Genomic DNA, 23,552 nt, shown 5'->3' with positions numbered 1-23,552 from the left:
CTGTTTTGCTTATGTATGAGTGGTCACAGCTTGCCTTCTTTTCTTTATGTATTTTTCTTTGTTTCTTTATTTTTCGCTCTTTCTTTCTCTCTCTCTATCCCTCTTTCTTACCACCAAGTAGATCAGACTTTTTAAATCTGAAGAAAAGTTAATAGAAGTTGACAGTAGAAAATGATCTGATGGAATCAAGTGAAGCATGTGGATGAGGAATCACCACTATAGCATGCTTCAAACTTTGAATAAGTGAAAAGGTGACTAAACTTGGCCTCACCTTCTTCTCACAACAGTACACAAGATATATCTCTCTCAAATTTATAAGCACTGCCCCTTCATAAAGACTGAGTCACTGTGAGCATGTCCAGACTGCAAGTGCCCCTTATTTCTATCATGACATACAGAATGTAAAAAGTTGGGGTTTTGAGATTGTTAAGTATCTTCAGCCAAAACAAGAACAACCTTCATTTTCACTAGACATTCAAAATAAATTAAGTGTAAGAAACAGGGTTCAGTTTGGGGTAATTCTGATCTAGTTTGTACATGTTATTAGCTGTTAAAATAATCTAAACTTGCATTTGAGAATGTGACCTGTCACACGTACAACAGCACCAGTAAACAGATTTTTTAAACTAAATTATGTATACATGGAATGTCCACATTTTTCTTGAAGTGGCTGAGTGATTTATCTCAACAGATTTCTGCACTTGGGATTTTCTTTACTCAAAGATGCTCAAAGGAAGCAGTTTAATGCAAACTCTCAATATGTCATATTTTGGCAGTGATTGCTTAATGCAGCAGTGCACAAATGAATTGCTCCACTGCATCCTCTGATCATGAATATGAATCGGAGTACTATAAACTGAACTCAATGTACTGATAAGTGACTGCATCTGATTGTGCCAGCAGCCAGATGATTTTCTCATTAATGAGCTGAACTATTAAAAGATAGAATATGAAGCCAAGCCAGCATTGCCTGAGCCTCTTTGATGACATATTTCCAGGCCTGCCAGAAAGCTTTGCCAACCAGTGAAGGAAAATTCATCCCAAAAAAACTTTTATGAATGAAGACAAATAAAAGCTTCAAGGCTCAAATTCTGTTTCAGATTACATGGATGTGACTCCCTTGTAGTTGCAGTTTTTTCTGTTTTAGTATGGGACTAATCCAGATTTTGATATTAAGGAATTATGCTCCTCCTTTGCTTTTCAGCCTTTGCTATTCTGTGTATAGGAGACCATGACTGCCAGGAAAAGACAGAGAACCTCATTCAACTAAGCAGAACTTCTAAATTCATTAAACTGAGAGCCACAGATTCATGAAAGACATGTGGCAAATACAACCTCTTCAATAACAATGATCTGTTAGCAATATTTTTAATTTGGATATTTTCAGAGTGTTATTCAAGGTCAAGCACTGATGTATAAAAATCCATTATTGTTTGCAAGCATCACCATGTTGCTTTGCAGTTTAAATATGGCCCCATCTCAGTTGGAAGCACCTGCAGTGCAAATTCAGAGTGAAGCATGTAGATCACTTGCAGAGCCCATAATGTTTCTATATCTTTGCTCCTATAGAAATGTGACATGTGGCGAACTACAAAAAAAAAAAAAAAAAAAAAAAAAAAAAAAATTAAGAGCACGACTGCCAGCACCACCACTGCTACAGGAAATCTGCCTCTAGAGGGCATTGCAAGCTAAATGTTTTCCCTTAAAAGTGTTGAGAACATCTTGGATCAGCCCCGAAGGCAGTCCTTAAATTGCCTAAATTAAGAGATTTTGCTGTGTTTACAACATCAGCTATGTAACGGTCAAAAAAAACTATTGGGCAGCAACACTGAAGGGTCTTCAATCCACTGAGTATAGAAAATATTTTTGGTAAGAATAGATGTTACCAGACATTTTCTAATATACCTGAAGCTTCTCAGGATGAGACAGGTTGTGAGCCAATTTTTGCACATAACTGTTCCCTTTTAATGACTTTGCTTTCATCCTTCTACAAACACTGCCATCCCCACAGGTGGCTGAATCCAAAGATCATTCACCGGCCATTAGCAAGGAGTTGCAAAGAGGCTTCAAATGCTTAGCACCTGGAATGTAGGCCAGTGCATCTGATAGAAACCAAATAACATTATTATTTGACTCTCTCAAGATCTACGATCAGTAAAAATTGCTCAGATATAAGTGACATCAAAGCATTATGTTCCATGCTTTTTGTACGTAAGACAAAAATATCTAAGTGACACATCATGAGATGGTAGAACGGGCTCTTCCCAGTATGGCCTGTTTTCTAAAGGTCTTATTAAGCCTCTGCAGATATGCAGTAGGAAAAATTTTTAAATTTTTTTTTTCTCCTCTGTACACATGAACTAAATCAGTTCAAACTACAAAAACCACTTTCCTGCTGCTGAAAATCAAGGAACATTCTTGTCTTGCTGCATGATGAAGGCAATGTTTTGTCATTGCAGAGAACAGCAATCAGGTCCTTTGCTATAGTTTGGCTATGGATGTTTAACTATTCACATTTGTTCAACTATAATTAACTGAAATATATTCAATATAGTCTTCTTTTTCTGAAGACTGGTATTTGTCTATTTCCCCTACCATCACAGTGATTCTTTTTGATTTTCAAGTACCACTGTGATAGTTTTGCTAAATGTCATAGGCAACTGCATGCCTAAGAGGCTACAAGTCTTGCAGACTCTTCAAGGTCTAGGAGTCCTTTACAAATTTTCAGAGTGCTCAGCTCATTTCCCGGTGCCTTCCTGGTGCTATTCTGTGTGTTAAGATTTTGTACAGTGAGAATAAATATTAACATCTCTTATAAGGCTGAAATGTCTTCCCTGAAACACATAGCATGCTATAAAACAATTATTTTAATTATAAGGAAAACCCAGAATATATAAAATGTTAAAAATATAATAGTCAAATAAACTAGAAAAAGCAATTTGATAATTAAAACAGAAAGGTAGACTATATCAGGAAGAAAGTTATACAGGAGTAAAGTAACGCCACTTATACAATCAGTATTTTTACTGATGGTTACACAATGATACCATCAAAATTCTTCCTATCTTGTTCATTATATTACTGCAGTGAATAGAAATATCAAAATTTCAACTTTAATGGGCTTCAGTTGAAACTGTAAGTTTGCCACATGCAAACATTTTGATTTAAGCAAGACAGCGGAAATAAAAATGGTCCCTCTAGAATAATTATCAAATTGTTAGTATAAATGTAAGTAAGTGTTTGATGTACTTAATGAGAAATAAAAGGACTATGGGATTATATTGTGGCTACATAAAATAGTTTGGATGCAATATGCCCATGAACGACACAAATTCTTTTTGAACTCCAAATAAAGAATATTGGATTCTCTGTGAAATGAAATTTGAAAAAGATGCCCAAAATCCAAACCTCACTTTGTGGATGTTTATTTGTCTAATAAAGTAAACAGACCTGATTTTGCGTAAGAACATTTCTGGTTATCTGCCTAGAAACAGAAAAGTTTTGGGGTTTTTTTGGCAAGAAAAGGAAAGGTGTTTATGTATCAAGCAATTCCCATTGGAAGTGCTGGGTTTAACCTCCCTCTGTGCTCTGGCCCCTCAGCCATGAGCACTACGACCCTGCAGTACAGGCGCCATGGGAAGCTGTGCTTTGTCCTGGGGGCAAAGATGCTGAACGGAAGAAAGAGAAAGATTAATCTGATAAAGGCATTGCCATTTCTAATCGGACTGAAGGGAAACTGTGGTATGAAGTTAAAGAGGCAACACAGGGTGAATTACTGTGATGAACTACCTTAAAGCTGAAGCAATCAAATAGATAGCTCTCACATATAAAAATTACTGTGCCATATTTATTCATCAACAGTTTTGCACAAGTGTATCATGTTCAATTCCTTCCAAGAACAACTAAAGCACTCTGATACATTGGATCAGATTAAATCTTATCTGGGAAACTCACCTGCTGGGGTTTCTGTTTCCCACTTCCCAGACTTAATTTCTCATAACAGAAATAAACTTTTTTAAGCTTGAGAATAACAAACTCCAAAAAGTAATACCAGTACAGCACAGTGCCTGCCCTTACAACCTGCTGGAATGGAATTGGAAGGGCTTTTACTCTGGCATGTAGCAGTAAAAATTTTTCACATAGCCTGACAGGTGAAAACCTATAGAAGGGAAATCTGTGACTCCTAGTTTATAGAATGAGAGAATGGCTAGGATTACAAGGGATCTTCAGGATTATCCAGCTCCAACATCCATGCCATGAGCAGGCACACCTTCCACTAAACCAGGTTCAGAAAGTATTCATACAAACAGACATGGAAGTTCTCTTCACATTTATGGGGGCCATCAGAATCACATTAAAAAAATAGTACTAAAAAGCCTACCATTGAGTAACAGATTAACAATCAATATTTGATTCAAATATAGTCAAATGATATGAAAAGCAAATACAGTAACATAGAAAATTCAGCATAAAATTCATGTAAAAATCCACTCACATGATTTTAAGAATCAGCTTGTAATTTGATCTTTAGATATGCTGAGATCTTCCCATGATGCTGAATTCTTTGAGCCTTTTGAAGTGGATGGGCTCTGAGGATACTCAGTGTTTTGCAGGACTGTTTGCCAATGAACAGAGGAAACAAGCATAAGCTTTGTGTCATCAAATGTGTTCTGACCAAGCATCACACAATTTTGTACTCATGGCATACAGGACTAAGAGTTAATGCACAGGTACTGACAAAGAAAATTAAATGGAAATAGAAAAACTGACCTAGTAATAAGGTATATATGTTATCAGAACTTTATTTTTTTCAAAACTGAAGTTCTTTCACCCACAGAAATGTTAACAGGATTTAAAATATGTTATCTTCCATTTAATGCCTATACTGCACTTCTGAAGTCATGGATCAGTCAAGGATACCTAACACTGAAGATGAACAACAGTGATGAATCAGATATATTTATAGTTGTGAGAGGAAAAAAAATATATATAAATTTTATACTTTTTTCCTATTTTAGTGTTAACCTCACTTACAAATGTGTAATAAATAAATGATTTTGAGTATTTTACTTGATAACTCTGATTTTGTATTCTAAATTATTTATACTAAATAAAATACAGCTTTTTCAGAAATTATTTAAGATAATATTTTTTTAATAATTTTTGACAAATCTTGGACCCATATTGCATAAAGTTCAAGCAAAATCAATTAAAACTACTTCAGACAAGGTATACATCACAAAAAGAATATTTTATAGGACATTTAGTCAACATGCTGCTGTGTATTTGCTGAAATACATTTATTGACTACTTTTCCTGTGTCTCATGGTTTTTAGTCTCCAGGACAATTACACTATATGCCCAGTGCTGGAGTAAGTTTTTCCAAATTTTTCGAAGAGAGCAATTGATGAAAACAGTGTTTCAAAGTCCTAAAGAAAAAAGACAAAAAAAATTATGTTAGGCTTAAGTGGGTTTGGCTTTTCTTTAAGGTATTTTAGAGTTCTAAATATTGTCTTCTAGTTACATTTCATTATATAGATAGAATGCAAATTATGCAAAATAGTGAATATTAAATATACATTTTTACATTATATGAATATTCCCTTGAAGAGGAGCAAAAGAATGGATTTAATTGAAAGCAAATATGTATTTCAAACTCTCAGCAGCTGGAAGAACTGCAGAAATTTCCTGCCCTAGAAATTATATTTTGCAAATCATGGTATACAAAAGTTTATTCACCTCCCTGGCAACCAGGCAGGTTAAAGAAAGCACAATAGCCTTGCTATATTTAAACTTTTCTACCCTGGTTAACATTGAAATAGAGGTGTTAAAACAGCTCCATAAGAAATATTTTTCAAAAATTAATATATATTAATTAAGTACTAGTGGCAACAAATTGATTAGGAGAAGCAGGGTGATTCCTAACCATGTTTTTTCCCAAGGTAAATTTCTTGTATATTACATTCAATTTTTTAAGTGCAAATGCTTAAAAGTCTAAATTGAATAAGGAAAACACAAGTGAAGCTGTGCCTTAAGAGTACAACATCAATTCAGCCAACAAACAAGAAAGTAAAACAAAGTGTTCTAAACCATATTTTGATTTGTCTACTTACTAATAAATACTTATGGTAAATGATTAGCAAGTCCATGGTATTTAAGATCAAGGTTTTAATAAAATTATTTCCTTGAACCTGAAGCAGTGAGGATAGTATAACAATAGAAAATACTTGGTTTGCTTTCAAATGGTTTTCACTTTTAGAAAGTAACATGCAACAGATGAACTCTCAGCTTTCTAGGATCTGATGATTCATTTTTAGGAAGTGTTCTGAATACTTTGTGCTGTTTTCTGTTGCCAACAAATAGCTCTGTGGAAGTGAAGGAAATTGAAATATCTTCATGGAATGTCTGAGGCCATGAGTTAAAGAAAGTGAAAAGTTTTATCTTTTCAACACATTTCCCAACTTCAAACGTTTCATTTCCTCTTTAAAAGAGAATAAAAACTTTTTTTTTAAGGACAAAACAGATTATCATTCCCTAGACAATTTGGATTTAGCTACTTCACAGAGCACAGTTCAGCTGTACCTCTATCAACACAGCACCTCTGACTTCAAGTAAGCTTCATGCAAACACTGACTGGGCCCACCTGCCTTTCATCTGCATTGCACTTTGCCCAACTGAGACCATATCATTTCTTACATCTCATACTTAAATTTGTTTACTATGGTTCCTCTAAATTTCTGGCACATAAATCTTAAAATAGCAAGGTAGACATACATTCAAACTTAAATAAACTGTGTGTGGTGTGAAAGTGAGTACTATCCCGTTCTTAAATGATTCACAAGATTTACTTTTTAATGTTTCTCTATGCCTTGTACTGGCCAATTTCTTATTCAACAGAAGCAGCCTATTTTCATATTTTGATATTAAATTTTTAGAATGGCACAATATTCTAATTTTCAGTGTCTGTTCAGCATCACAAACGCCTTCTTACCATTGGAAACTTTGTCTATATAATTATTATAATAAATATTATAGTATCTCCAACACAACTGCAAATAGTTTCCTTCTAAAGCGAAGCTAGTTATATTTAATTCAATAAATTAACCAGACTAATTCTGTTCATGGGAATGGAAAAATCAACAAATCAGCTCTAGTTGCTGAGAAAGCAGGAAGATAATCCAGCAATAATTTAGGATTAAGCAGTAATTCAGAGCAGAACATGGTATCTATTTTTTTTTAAACAGAAAGTATCTCATTAATTTACATGCAGGACAGTTACATACAGCTTAACAAAACATGAACAGTTTAACAAGTGGTGAACTTTGGGTGAGACAGGGAAACCAGTGAAACCTGTGCACTCCCTCTGTCAGGATAAAATCAGGAATGGGAAGACTGAGCATCGCAGAGATCTTCATTTCCTGGAGCAGACGGCTTTTGCTATTAGGATTTCTGGCCAAACAAAAACAATTGGCTGCCAAAATTATCTCCTTGGGACGATTTAGGAGCCTTTGAAGTGAACAGTGTTTTTGAGCTGGAACTAAGCCCAGGTACAGCTTCAAACTCAAATCAGAATGACAAAGAGGAAATTTTTTGTGCCACATGCCCCCTCAGTGTAAGATTACTTTGGTTTGGCAGCTGTACTGTTTATCTTGTTATTTAAAACTATTCCACTAGATACTCACAACTGAGCATTTAAACAACTGGCTCTGATTATGACGACAACAGTTGTGTTTGACCACATTTAGGAAACATTACAGAGTCTGATGGACAAATAAAAGCATTGCTGGCTTTAGATTGACATTAATTAAAGAAATTTAGGATGTATGCTAGGTAAAAAATGCATAGAATGCATATAAAATATAAATATATTTTTGGGAAACAGATCTTGTTTCTATTTTTTTCTGTATTTGAATAAAGATTTTAATCAGATTTTAACAGAGAGATAAAGAAAGGCCTGAAAACACCACCTGGCCTTGCAATATCTACCTCACAGCACAAAGTGAAAGGAACTGGGGGCCAGGTTCTCACATCCATCTAAAGTGATGGTGAAATGACCACTCAAACTATGAAGAGAAGCATAGTGATGCACTGCACATTGATTCTGATGGGAATCATCTTGAATTTAGGCTGTCTAGTACGTAGCATAGAAGTTATGAAGTTACGTAAATAATCCTTTTGAAGAACATAGGTTGTGAGTGGAGAAAAACAGGCTTCTTCAAAATTATTTCCACTATCAGTTTCTCTCTGTTGGTAGCTGGAATTAATAGACTTACAAATATGGATTTAGACATATTAGTGAGCTCAGTGTATATTTTTGCACTCTTGAGACCACAGGAGCATGGAGTTGAGCTTTATGGAATTTTTCCATAATGCATTCTTAAATCATGCCGTATAACTCTCAGCATCAGAGACCTGTAATTCTCAGCACGGAGAACTACTTTGAAATTCCCAAACAAAGTTGATATAACACTTCCTTTTTAAACTTGTCCAGCTTTGACTCCTTTCACTCTAGTAAATTGTAAGTGACTCAAGTTCAACTGACAGCTTCACAAGACCTATGGACCCTTTCAATATATTATATACTTGAGCTTGTGAGATCATCAGTTCAAAACAATGGAGTCAGAAAAGGTGGCATAAAGCCACCAAGGATTTGTCTCAGTCAGCACTCTGATGTCATAGATTAGACTTGCCAAATGGTTACATAATCTATATTTGGAATGTTATTAAAGCAAATTCCAAAGACATTTTTTATCTGACTATGCAGACTTACATAAATACAGATCACGTACAAATGCTGGCAAATGAACAAGACCTTGTAGACCTTCAGATTGGTTTGGAGGCCCTTGAAAATTACTTCTGTGATATTCTAGAAACAAATTTGTACTAACAGTGTTTCTTTCCAAGCAATTTTGAGAGTACTGTACAATATCCCATAATATAAAAATGCAGTTAAAAATGAGATACTCGATGGTAATTCCTATCTTTTTGGAAATTTAATGAAGTTGAAAGTCAGCTGCCTTGGACCAAAGCAAGAACAGAGAAATAGCAGTAACATATTGACTCTCAGATTCTAAGGCCAGAGCACTATTATAACCATTTATTCTTAGCTCCTGCTTAGGAGCTCTCCTTGAGTACTAAGGAGCTCCTCCTTAGTACACACTTCAGGGTAATTTCACATATCAAATCTCTCAAGTCTATAATAATTATGAAACTGTTTAGCATGTGATAAACTTGGAAAAATAAGCATATATTGTTCTAACAATAAACTTGTGTTAGGCTGTACAAATATAGATTTCCTTCATGGGTTAGTAGAAGCAACTTGTGCAGAAGTTTCAAATTTAAATTGTATCATGAAAAGCATTCTCTGAAATGTAAAGTATTCCATCAATAGATATCCAGAGCAGTGATTCCTCTTCTGAGTCAATCAAAAAATACTAAAGACAGTTTATAAATGCATTATGTCAAGCGTGGCACTGTGTGCTGTGCAAAAGGCAAACCAATCCATGAAAAATTTGCATCTGAGAAAAACTCTTTTGTAGTGCTGGAATTGTATCTGTTGCTCCTATAGAGACATAAAGCCTCTTCTGTTGTACTCTTTATAGAGTACCTTTTATAAATGTAAATTCTGTTAGGAATTAATGGCAGAAGGAACAACTGAAAAACAAGCACAGCTGCTGGAATCATAATTCTATCTTCATTATACTGAGTAGTAAAACCAGGAAACAATACTTTGAAACTAATATCCACACCAAGTGGATAGTACACATCAAGACCTTAGAGGATGCAATGGGAAATTCTGTATGAGTGTCCCTGCAGCAGGAACACTGTTCTTAGGGTAGGGTAAGCCACTGAGTAATCTTGCTTTCCCACAAAGCTGGGAGAAATCCCATGTGCATAGCTCCTCTGGAAACCAGGCCGTGTCACTGCACAACTCTCATCCACAACCCCACCTGTTTAACACTAAATGGTCATATTTAAGAGTTTCCTATGATCCTAATGCTTGTAATAGTAAAATTAAAGTTTTAAATTGAGCTGTCACAGTAAGCCTCCTGACCTGTTAATAGCCACAGAGGTCTCTAACAAGGAAGCAAACCAGAAACAGCAAGCTGTTAGACAAGTAAATGTTGATCCAGCTAACTTTTATACTCAGCAAATTTATCAATACTGGTTAACAATACTTCCAACTAGTACAGGGCCTTCTGACATGACAAAATGAGTGTAACAACCCATTCTGTCAATACAACACAAATGTCATTTCAAGTACTCAAAACCCACTAAGCTACCCTAAAAAAGATTGATTTATCTGCTCCAGTGTTTCTTTGGGGCAAACTTTTCTCACAACTGAAACCAATTAGTGGGCCTGGCACTTGTAGTACAAAATGTAGGTCAGCATCAAGTAATAAAAAAGTATTGACTTTTCTCTGTCTGTAAGCAGCATGAAAGGGGTGCCATGGCCTTGTCGTATATGAAAAGAGCTCCATTAATTTCACTTATTTCAACCAGGGCTGTCAAATACTAATGCTTCTATTGCACTTTTCACACAAAGTGCATTGACACCAATCCTGGCCCCAGTGTAACAAGTTTACAATATTTCAATCAGTGAAAGGGGTACTATAATTTTTAATTCCCTGTTGTACATTTAGTCTCTTTAAGCAGCACTGCTTATAAGACTTACTAAGAGATATGAGCTGGGACATTAATATAACAGTTTCAAACTACTTCCCATGGGCAATAGAACTTATTTCTTGGGCACAGCCTAAACAGCTAATTAGCCATAAAGTTCAGGACACAGTTGTTTGGTATAACTCTGTTTCTGTGACTGGTGGGCACAGACTGCCAATTTTACTTTCTGCTTTGGAGAAAAAAAACCAAAATCTAGGAAGAGGTCTTCCATGACTTGAGGCCATAAAATTGAAAAGCTAATGTGTTAAGCAATTGGGTCAACCAGCCCCTTCATACAAGAGATAATAACAAAAGCCTGGATCATGCCTTAGGGACTGGATCTCATTGTGTCAGCACAGAGGTATTGACACCCAGGGAAAAGCGTGCCTCATCAGAGCTCCCCACCCCACAGCTGACAAGTGACCACTGCTGTGATGAAGGGAGTAGAATGGCACCTTTCCCTATTCAGCTTACCAACACAATGCAGAGGAGGAGAAGGAGGAACTAACCTCTGCTTCCTCCTTCAACTCTCTACTACTGCTATCAGTATGAAAATCTCTAAATTTTGTTCTTTCTGGTAGGAGCAATAAAGTTTTCATGGAAGCATGCGTGAGTTTCTCCATATTGTGGATAGGCACAGCAGAGGTCAAACTGACTCAAAATGTTATAATCCTGTTTCCCTCTAGCCTCTGCACTTTGCCTTCTAAACTGACTTTTCTTTTTTTCAAGTGAAGTTTTATGGTTCTTATTGACAAGCTTGAGGGCTCTGAGTGTGATGCCTAACTCATTCCCTAATTACCTCCTGCAAATGCAAACATCACCACCAACTATAAAACTCTTTGATTTAAAAAGACTGGGTGACTATGGTAGAAGGCAATTTTCTACTTGCTTTAATGACTTTGTAAGTCTTACCCTTTGAATCAACTTGCTATTAGATCTTAAAATAAAATGATATTGTATAGCTGTCATAAAAGGCAACTTTATAACCTTCTGTGTTACGCTTACATCAGGCAAGTTTCTTTCTATTTGTTAGTTTCAGTCTTTTATTGACATTATGATAATGTGTTGTAAAAAAGAATCAGGAAATTATGTTCACAGTAGGAAATTTAACAACACTATTTTAATATCCTATCTTCCAAACAGAAAGAGAAAACATTAATTGATACTTAATTTATGTAACAAACATTTCATTATTTTTACACTTAATTTTTCATGGATATTTATAACTATCACTGACTCTTACATGTTTTATTTTTTATGAATTAAAAATTAGGAAGCCAAACTCAAACAGTGCTTGCTAGAAATTGTGAAAGATTTCTAATGATGGCTTATGAGTTTGAAAAACCACTGACTTGATAATCACATAGGTTTAGATACTTTCTCTGTGATGTGTCAAGTACAAGCAGCACAGCCATGTGCACTCCCTTGGGACAGCCAAACATGGAAATTATAACTCCATTCCTCCCTTTCTGGAGTATTGGAGAAAGGAGTGTTCTGCTACTCATCTGGGTTCACTGAAGTTTCATAGCTCTGCAGCTAAACTGTGCTAATTTGTGCTTTGGAGATAGTTGGAGGCAACTGACAATCAAGCTCTAAAACTTCTTGTCCTCATCTGTGCAAGGTAGGAGAGGATGTGTTCTAGGTTTGAAAAGAGCCTATTTTAGCTCCTGCATGGTTAGAAGTAGTTTGGGGAAAGGAATTAAAGCGTATCCCCTTTCATAGCTGCCCAAATTAAGTTATGACATGACAGAAAATAATGATGCTCTTCAAAATGCAATAGTTTGAGCCACTGTACAAGGAAAGCACTATTCCTAACCAAGTAAGATATTCCGTGATAGCCATGTTCATTAAGGATTACAAATGTGTCAACCCTTAACGTCCTTTCTCACAAGCAAATTATCTCTGGGCTTCAATGGAAGTTTTGTGCAAGGAAGGACAAAAGAAAAAAAGGGGAAAAATTTGGTCCAGTAAATTATTTTTTCCTGTAAGTACAGTTCTGTAAAATTAACCTGGGATCTGAAACTAGGCTGTCCTTTTTGTCATGTGTAATATAACCAGCAATGAAGATTTGTGGTCCAAATTTGTATTTGTTACATTTACTTAGTACCCTGCAGTCATTCTGGTTGCCCAAGGGAAAGGAAGGGTGGAATTCCCAGATGTACCCTCTATGTTCATTTATTCCATTCATTAATGATCTGCAAGGCAAGGCACTGTCTGGTCCTTCCTCTCAAACATGGACTAGCTTTGCAATGCTTTAGAAAGAAATGTGGTCTCCCTTATAAACAACTGTTCGGTTAATTAATTTCTTTAAGTGTATAAAGCTAACCTACAGAAGAAGAATAAGTCACCTTGATGTAGACACTTTCCAGGTACTTTGAGACCTGTTCAGAGTGAGTATCAGCATAACAAGTGTAGTTTCCTGCACAAAGTTACAGTGCATGCTCTACCATACTTTAGCAATGTTATGAAACAACATTGACCAAATTCTGTTCTGAATGTCTGTATATGAACCAAAATTGCCAAAGATAGTACTCTATTTTTTCACTATGTAGCCTTTTTTTTACAAGTAAATTAAATTAAGAAACCAATGTGAATTTCTCTGCAAGCTATTTCATACTTGGATACCCTTGAACTTTACTGAAACTGGGCTAAAAAACAAATGCACAGTTGAAATAGTTCAGTAAGTATTCAGAATCCCAAGAGGTGTATTTTTGCTATTGTCATGCAAATATCTACCTCTTACAGTGTATTTTAACAAAATATCTGTAAAAAGGGGAGTAGAAGGTCATCTTAATCTATTTAAGATTTACAAATAACATTGTCAAGAACAAAAACACTCTAATGAGAAATATATAGGCCTTTAAAGAAGTCATTAAATCTGAGGTGGAGCTTAACACACATTCCTGTGTACAAAAAAACCCCACAGAGTTAAAAAGCATCTGATGAAAAAAAGGAAAGAATATATTTTTATGACAGGATTTTTAAGCCAGCTTCTTGTCCTGTCCATCAAACACAAAGAGGACTTGCATTAGAAACTACTGCACTTAGGGATAAACATCTTGACTTAGGCCATTTGTAAGCTGCCCCCTTCATTGTCTAATCTGTTCAACTACTACATTCTCTTTCCAGCTGAAAATAAGCCAGTGCCAAGTGCTCACTGCCAAGAAAAGCTCAGAACCACTTTTAACCTGCTAGACTGAAGCCAGAAAATATTTAACCTGCCAAGATCAAGTTGCAACTCTCTGTAACTTGCCAAAATCATGCCACCACAGTTAAGGAGGAAAAATTCTGAGCTGAAATCCTCAAGTGAAAGAATTTTTTATCTTATTTGGCTTCTGATATGTAGCAAAACCAGTACTCCAGTTAGACTTCATCTGGTTTTCACATGGCTCTGGATGACACTTTCTAATCTGATTGTTTTCTGTGATGAAATTACTAGATATGTAGATCAAAGGAGAACAGTGCATGATGCTGTCTGACTGAGCTTTGACAAGGCTTTCAACACAATCTCCCAGAGAATCCTTTTAACCAAGCTGGTAAATTATAGTCTAGATGTGCAGACTAATAGATGTAATGGCTGCCTGGACTCTCAGGTTCAAAGGGTAATAAAGAATGTCTCCTCCTCAACTGGAACCTGGGTGCCAACATATTTCCTCAGGTGCTTTCTTGGGGCCTATTAATATCTTCCTCAGTGAGCTGGAGATGGAATGCACTCTCCTCAGGCTCCTGGATTACACCAAAGTAATGAGTACCATGGAGACCCTGGAGGGATGTCACTCAGAGTCATGCAGACAGGCTGGAGGAATAGCCTGACAGAACCTTACAAAACACATGATGGACAAATTCATCTGGCACAGACTCATTTAGAGAAAAGCAAGCTGGAGGCTGACAGGCTGGGCAGCAGCTCTGCAGAAGAGGAGATACTGGTCCTTGTGGGCAACTGGCTAAACATGAGTCAGCAATGATGACTCATTGTCATGACTCATGACTCAAAGTCCTAGCATTGATGAAAGCTAAAGAGAAAATCAGCTTTCCTCCTCCAGAAATACAAGCTCCCTTCAGAAGAGACAGAAATTATCAAACACTAGTATTTCCTCATTTTGCAAGCAGTTTACTTTGCAGATGGGCTAACACTAGAGAAACTACTCGTCTCCCATACAGTGTTTAAAAATGTTCTCATTAATCAATAAAATGGGAACTAAAGCTTCTAGACTAATACCTATTGCTATTTTTTCTGTCTGTATTTACTCATATATGATATCATATCTTCTTTATGTGTCATGTTTTCAGTGGTACTTTTTCTTCTGTCTAAATGCACCAGTTCTTTGATACAGTTCAGGAAGAGCATCAGCTACAGTGATTACTCACTCAGGTGCCACAGATTAGTTTTGGCATTGGGACGAAGTTAGTTTTGATAAACTTGCTGATTAGAAGCTTTAGGGAGAAGAACAGCTGGTATTTTTGGCCAAACATTGTTACCTGTTGTATTGTGTTTATTATGCGTTATTTTAATTAAGTCATGTATTGGTTCGTTCCATGTACCCCTTCAGTTGTAATGGTTCTGCCCTGGTTCTCCCTCTCCTCGATCGCCTGGTCAGTTTAATCTCTCTCCTCCCCGTAACCCTTAGTAACTGTTGTACCCATCTCTCAGTCCCTCCCTGGTGCCCTGTCCGTCACTCGGTGTCCCAACCCTTCTATCTAGAATCTTCTATCCTGGGCAACGAGTGATTGGTTCGGGGGCCAGGGCCCCACCCCTGATTCTTCCCTATTGGATTTCCCATGATGTCTGTTACCCTCTCCCCACTCCCACCTTCTTTCCCATTTGCTGAAGGCCATGTTCCTTGTTTGTACCCGCCCTTCTTTATAAGCTCTTGTCGGGACCCAGTTGGTGTCCTCAGCTGGTAGTCCCCCTGGAGTCATTAAAACTGGATTGAACTACCGCTGGGGTCCATCTCTTTCCTTTCCTGTTGGGTAGCAGCCCTCTCTTCATTGCGGATCCTCGTCCCGCAAGGCGAAAGCCTTAGGCGCTCTCTAGACCCAGCCCAGGATCGGGAGAGTGCCCCTGTGCTGCTGGCGGTGCTGGCCGCAGCTAGCTGGGATTTCCTTCGAGGTCAGCCGCTGCTGCAGTTACCTATTCAACATTCTTCAGAAAAAATTATATAGATTACACTTATTAGCACAAATATTAAAAATAGATTGCTGAGCAATAAAAAAACGAAAACCATGCTGCATTGGTTCTGATATGAATACATCTTACGTATATATTAAATGCAACAACTTGTGCAGCGATAGTCTGTGGTTGTGCATAAGCAAAAGTTTTTTTCATTTTTCAGCTGGATAATTCTGAACTAGATTCAACACTCTGCTGGCCATGCTGAGGAAAGAATTTAGCCTGAGACTTTAACATCTACGCCTTTAATGTCCATACAGAACTTTCAATGTATAGCTGAGTATGATTATATCTTATAAATTAAGAGGAACTGGGAATTTTTACAATGTTTTATATGCTAATTTATTCATTGACAGTGCAGTAGCAATATAAGTTATACTGTAAAGTTTTCCATACTTCTCTGAGGACTTCAGATTTGAACTGAAGTGTGGAAATTCTTTAAATAGCAACACATTTTGGTCTTCCTTTTGCCAAGGCTTGGGCATCTGCAAAAACTACAAATCATGCCAAACTCTTTGAGTGATATATGGAGGACCACAATCCACTAGGAAATAAGCTACGACGAAGTCATTCATTTCATTTAGGTCTTTCAGTGGGATTTGAACCATCCAGTCCACAAACCATATCTCAGGAGATTGCATTGTACATCCAGCCCACAGTAATAATGATTCATATACATATATGTGTATATGCTTTATTGCTACCTTTAGCTGGATTAAAAGCAGTATATCAAATTTTATATTTCTGCTTCTTTTATTAGCTTTCTAGCACTTGATCAGCTGATAGAGGCAATAATGAAATGTTTTTTTATAAACTGGAGTTTGTAAGTCCTGTCCTGAGAATGTAATATTTCAAAAAATAGCCTAAGCTTTGGGGGAAAAAACCAATTACAGAAACAGCACTAAAAATGCCAAGCACTGGGCAGAAGCAATTCTGGATCAGTTTAAAAAAGTGATTGATGAAACTCTAATCTGAGCTGAAGGAACAGTTTCACGACAAGCTGTGACCATTCCGCACACTTCATTAGCTGCCATAATTAGCCTGGTGTTTCAATTTGTTAGAACTGGTGGGGACAATTTTACTGAGAATGCAAACATCAAAAAACAGGGTGCCTCAGACTTCAGAAGACGCTGATGAGAAGCTTTTCTAGTCTTTGTTAACTAAAAGATTAATTACAGCTGATGGAAGGCTGTACTCTGATTGTCACTCTGTCTATGTGCATTACTTTTAGCATTAGAAGAAAGACATGGCTGACACTATACTGCTCAATCAAGCAGCTTTGCATTAGTGCACAAAGCCTGCTAATATGCAACGTCTTTTATTGTTTCTCTTTTTCCTTTTTTTCCCCCCTAAGTTTAAGGCTCTCATACCTAACAAGTTATTCTTTAAAAGAGCAGGATGTTTGGTTGCCAATGACAAGAACTTATCACACATGCTGCCATTCCTCTACGTGACTACAGGTGAGAAATTCTGACGTCTCAAAGCTGCAAGCCAGGAATATTATTACTTTCTACTATCGCAATCAAAATGTAAATTCCTTCTCAAATAATCTCATTATGAGAAACAAAACCAATACAGTTGTGAAACCAGTACTGTGCACTTCAGCCTTTGTACCTACCCCTCTACCTCAGGCGTGGTTACCTCTATACATTAACTCATCAAATTGTAAGGTTGTTTATATAGAAGTGAAGTTTGAATTTGAAGTGAAAAGGTTAGTCCTAAATAATTCCACAACTTTCATTCTAGAACATTAACACATGGCAAATCACCTACTCATAAAAACACTCCTCATGTGGATATGCCTTTTCCTACAAGTATTATCAACAAACACTTTAAGAGAATAAAAAATGCAGTTTATCATGGTGAAACATTCTTTTAACCTGAGTTTATAAAGGGCATGTTGAAAACAGCTCTTCATTGCATTACATGAATAGTAAACACAAAAGTGTATTCCAAAGTGGATATCATACCATGATTTAAAATAGGGTAAATTAGTCTAGAATTGATTAATAATATAAATTTTGAAGGAACAAGCAGTAGAATCTTACATCAAACCATTAAGACTACAAGTAGTCTGTACTACTTTCCATGTCTCATTCATTCCAACGTAAATGCACAAAGCTTTTACTGTGGTTTTTTCTATTCAAGGAGTGCAGGTTAATCTAAAATCCGTTTTTATGCATTGAAGTGCTACTGCTCTGAGAATAATGCACTTTGTTCTCTGGAGAGAGCACCAAAACAAACAAAAAACTCACAAACTTACAGCCTTTCTTTCAACCTGGGGTCATACCTGGCATAATGTCTTAGAAAACCTGTAGGTGTTATTGGCATTTAAATTATAAAACTATGCAATCATAATGAGTCAGTGTAGCAAAATCTCTAATTCAGACATCATTTCAAGATGCAACAGTCTGCATTCCTCTGTGAACCTGTTGCAAGAAAGTCATCAAAATATGAGTCTCTCATCTCAGACCTCAATTTTGCAAACTCACCAGCAATGTACAATGAGATTTTACAAGTCTACTTTTCTGAGAAAATAGGTAACACCATTTTTCCTAGAACATTCTGTCTGAATGGCATGAATTTACATATTGATTATATTCATTACAGGTCGGATCCTTATCTCATGCTAATTTGCCCAGCTCCACGGAGGTATCTCAGTTACACTAAGGCTGAGGACCAGCTCTCAAACCTACAGCTTTCAACAGTTGTATGGCCCGCATAATTCTCAGAGGATTATGAAAAGCTTTTGGTTACTTTAATTTCAAATCTATTTAAGAAGCACAAACAAGGTCTCAGTGAGTATTATCAAATAATAAGTAGCTTGCTTTTGCAGATAAGTTCCATAAAGAATTTTAAGTGACTTCAAAATATACCTTTTTAATTCAACACTGTGGCAAATCGAATTGAGTTGAAATACGTTATGTTTGACATACATATAAAAAAATCACTTAATTCCAAGAATACTGAACAGTCTTTCCAAAACTGATATGAAAAGGCGCGGCCATGGATTTCCCAGTTTAGTGTGTGGATTTTGAATTCCAACAAACAAAGTCATATCCAAATAGTCAACGCCTAAAACCAATAGAAACAAATTAGGTGTAATTCCAGTATCTACTGTTTCTAGATTAACTGATTGTTTTGCAATTTAAAGCTGTTCCACAAATTACTGTAACACACACTAAGCGCATATTGAAGGAATTGGGCAAGATACTCTATTTCTAAAGTGTTTCTGATTAAATAAGAGGCTTTAAAATGTTTAAGCAATGTGTACAATGGGAATTATTTAGAAAGCTTAATCATACATACATCTCACTCACGGAAATACTGGTTAAAGTTAACTCTTACAAAAAAAGCAAGGTTTTCTTTTATACCACTAAAATGCAAGTTACATTATTAAATGAGGAAGGTAGGCAAAGCAATACATTTATCATCCAACAGACAAATGACAGAGGATTGCTAGTTAGACAGTATAATAATTGCCATCTAATTTTCTCCTTCGAATCAATTTATTCTTCAAAGCCTTGGATCATCATCAAGGGACTGCATTTTCCCGCTGAGATATTACAGAACTGAAAATCAGGTTTTATAAAATACTCAACTAGTTGCCCACAAACCCTTACAAATAACCACTAGCATGGATTTGATTAGACTAGTGGTGACAGTATCTCTTCTTATGCAAATAATTGAATTGAATGGTTTGACTCTTCTCAGATACTACTTTGTGGCATTACTTCAAAATCAGACCCTGTGACTCATCAGTAATCACTAGAAAGTTTTTTCAGCCTTCCAGTTATGCACAGATTTTTCTCTGCATTTAGTTGAACATTAGCCAAGGGTACATTTTGTGTGTTTGGTTTGCTTCACAGTGTTTACCATCTTTCTACAACCAAGAAAATAATTTGAAGGCTCAGTGATAGTTAATAATAATTAATAATTGTATATCAAGAATTGCATTTTTCAAAAGCAAGCCACCAGTGGGGACCTTAAGGATTTCTCAAAGGAAACAATCTACAACTCAGAACCTTTCCAGTGAGGGCACTGAAAGTGATCTTCATAACAAAGTGTAATTCTGTAAATAAGTCACAATCACAAGGAACCTGGAAAGATCATTATGAAAACTGTCAGAAGTAGAAATTGTCATTTGCTTTCCTGGAAAATGAAATGGGTGCATCTTATAATAAGAGAGACTTCATTCTAGTCCTGTGAATGAGAGGTAATTTCTGGTGTTCCCATTTTTGGACATGGCACACTCCTGCTTTCCTCAATACATTTCCTTCTCAACAGTACATTATGACATTTACCAAAAAAGAAAAAAGAAAAAAGATAAGAGATCAGAACTAGAAGTTGCAAAAGTTACTTTAAGATACTTTTTGTTACCCAGTTTCAGAGACCACCTGCTTATTAAGTTCTTCTGTGATATTAAATTGGGCAACACTGCTCTTTTTCTGTACTATCTAATCAGGGAGCCAAATACCTGAGCTCCACGGAGCTCACAGCTCTAAAGAGTAATGCTGTTGAGAGAATCAGCCTATGTGGAGGAAGGTAATCACTATTTATAGAAGCATTCTGACTCCAAGTGATTCTTCTGAGAGCAGAAAATATATGTTACAGGATAGAACAGACAGACTTTTCATGAACAGTATAGTATATATTGTTATAGGACCAGATCCTTGTGTTTAATTGATTTATTTTGGTTCAGAATTCAGGATACCAAAAAAAAAAAGTGAGATAAAACAGTGTCTTGTTGGAAGCAGATAGTTGCTAACTCAAACTAAGGGTCCACTTGGAGCATCTGAATAGATACATCAAGTTATGCCAGCAGTAATAACCATACAGGAGCCATGTCATGGGCTAGGGGTCACTGCAGGGCATCCCACTTTGGCAACAACCCTTATTATCCCTGCCATCGCTCATGAGGAAACCAGCATTGGAACAAGCAAACTCTTACAGCCCATCTAATAATTCCCTTCCAGCTGCCACATTGTGTGAGATCTGTATTGCCTAGAAAAACACATTGAGGTTGGTTGGGGAGCTAGGAATCTGATATTCCAAAAATGTCCTAGCACTTCTCATGTACATTAGTAACTTCTGTTACAAAACACCCTGGTAAATATGGCTTTTAAAGATTTAAAAGTTAATCAAGCTGATAGTTCAGATGCACATTCATTAGCCAGTATCACACCATACTAGAAAATGTTCTTGGATAATCTTTTTTTTTCTAATTAAAATGAAAACAAGCAAATTCCTTTGATAAAAATTAAGTCACAGTCTGAGCAAGAAAGAATTTAAAACTTCACACAGATCATACCTATGATCTCAAGTCAAATCACTTCAAGGTTAGAAAAATGGAGTTAAGGTGAAATTCAAGTAAATTTCAGTATAGACAGGGATGGGAAAGCAGAAATAGTGTATCAAAAATTCTATCATATAATGACATCATCCACGAGACATGACTGTTTTATATGTTGGCATTTATGTCTTACAAGAGATAAAACTAATTTTCAGACAAACAAAATCTCTTTCTCTCACTACAAGAATTTTTCTGTTTTCTCTGTTAACCCAGATTGAAAATCTGTCAGTTCTTGGATGAAGAGCCAAATTTATGCCTACTGTAAAGCAATGAAACTATACTTTTCTTTATACTTATGTTGTAACATTCTTTATATAAATTCTGGCTTGGAATATATACTCATACTTATTTTTATCTGTTATATGTGTCATGATTTAATTAAATACTTCTGCAACTTCATGAAATCACAGTTGAAGGCAATCACTGTTCAACAAAATTAACTGAAGCTGTTGATTGTGCCTTTATCTACCCTGGCTGAATCTGAGCCTGTAATTCTCTGCCTCTGGTGACAAAATGGAAGTTGATACAATTTATAAATGGAGCAACTATTGCTTGCTCTAATGGCTACACGGTACAGTGTTAAAATGCCAGTGTTGACTACACCCCTGCTTCCATTGCTCCACCAGAAGTAGAATTGTGTGGGTGGTGAATTACAAGAGCTTTGTTTCCTAGCCCAGGCAAGGCCATGATAATCAGAATTATTTGAAGTTGATATTTCATTAATGCTGGCAATATTCTATAAGTGATTTCCTCTAGGCAACATCTAATTATTTAATTATTTCCCATTATTAACGGAATGAAACAATTCAAAACAAACATCTACAATCAATGTTTTGCAGGAAGCTCATAAACATCAATTCATGTAGAAATCTTACTAAAATTATATCAAGCTGGCCTGTTGAACTTGAAAGGTGTATTTTATCCCAATCGATGCATAAAAGTAAAATTATCTATAACTAAGGCATGTTTCTCTGCTGTACAGTTCAGCTGTAATGATCCCCACACACTGCACTTGCACATCAATTATGATAATCATAATCACGGTCATTAAGCTGAATGTTCATTATTATCAGGATGCTGGTGACAGCAGATTCAATCATCGGGTGCAATGGGCAGGCAGTCACAGTCCCACCCAAGTTTCTGCAGACAGTGTTGTGCCACATTAAATCTACGATGTGTTCCACATCCCACTCCATTCCAAAAGCTGTAGACGGTAAAGGTCAACTTTATGTTCTGTGCAATATGCTTAGGTTCTCTAAATTAATTCTTTGCAGTCCTGGGTATTTTTATGCTTTGTAGATAATAAAATCCTGTTTCGGGCCAAAATGCCTGTGCAAATAATGAAACTGTGATTCAGTTGTACTGTAATTCACCTATAATAAGGCATCAGAGGGAAGAATCTATCAGAATGGAACATCTTAAACTATCAGTTCCTGAATTTTACAAATAAGAAAACATTAAATGCTGTCATTGAAGTCAGTTTTCTAAAATGCATATGCAAACTAATTCCAATGCTGATTAAAGACTGTAAGCCATTATTTCTGCCTCAGCAAATATGAACATATGTGAGTGTTTTGACAGCTAAAAGACTATAGTTAGTGTATTTGATCCCTTGGCTGTCCATCTACACTGGAATCTATCATTGTAGATTAAATTCCTAGTGAGTAGCAATTTTTTTTATTGAAACTTCATACATTAATTTTATCAAAGGCATTCCAATGTATTTAGATAGATGGTGTAACTTAAAATATGTAAGCAGTTTTATGCTTTATACTGATTTACTGAGTAAACTAACTAGATTCAGTTTCACTAAAAGTATAGTATTTCCATTCCTTGTTTATTTACAATGAAGAATTAGAACAGAACACTTTTTCCCTTAACTCAAAATTCTTTGAAATGTAAATGGAGTGAGATAAAAATTTTCAGATGATAACTAGATGAAAAAAGAGCTACTAACTTTTCCTCACATAGATATGGTAATTATTATGTTTAGAGGAAGTCTATGCTAGCATCCTTTCATTTTCCAGAAGAAATGTAACAAGGTAATATTTTTCATTGTTGCTCATTATGCTTCTAAAGTAATTATATAATTTACATACTAATCTTGTTGTGACTTGATTTAAATTGCATAGTAATAAACACATGAAAACCTCCAGAAAATACAACTAAGACATGCTCGTGCACACACACACACACAAAGAAACTTTTTGTATTTAATATTAAAAAAAGCCATCTAATATCAACTCACATTAAATAATACCTCAGCAGCTCAGACAGGTCACTGATCAACTGACCACTGACTTGAGTTCTTGAAAGAACTTACACAGCCTTACCAGCAACAACACAGGAAACTTGTTTAGCATAAGA

The 23,552-nt window shown here is 36.0% G+C and overlaps 1 protein-coding gene across 1 annotated transcript in view; it reads right to left on the bottom strand.

Moving 5' to 3' along the window:
- Positions 1 to 5,189: 5,189 nt before the first annotated feature.
- Positions 5,190 to 23,552, bottom strand: part of SPATA17 (spermatogenesis associated 17) — an 86,537-nt gene continuing 68,174 nt past the window's right edge. The window contains exon 10 of the mRNA XM_039697996.1: positions 5,190 to 5,429. Within this exon, the coding sequence (XP_039553930.1) occupies positions 5,349 to 5,429 (81 nt within the window). The 3' untranslated portion in view covers positions 5,190 to 5,348. The remainder of the gene's footprint in view (positions 5,430 to 23,552) is intronic.

Source organism: Passer montanus, unplaced genomic scaffold (genome assembly GCF_014805655.1).
Source record: "Passer montanus isolate IOZ18808 unplaced genomic scaffold, ASM1480565v1 scaffold12, whole genome shotgun sequence".
Taxonomy (NCBI): Eukaryota; Metazoa; Chordata; class Aves; order Passeriformes; family Passeridae; genus Passer; species Passer montanus.
This window is presented reverse-complemented; position numbering and strand designations above follow the sequence as displayed.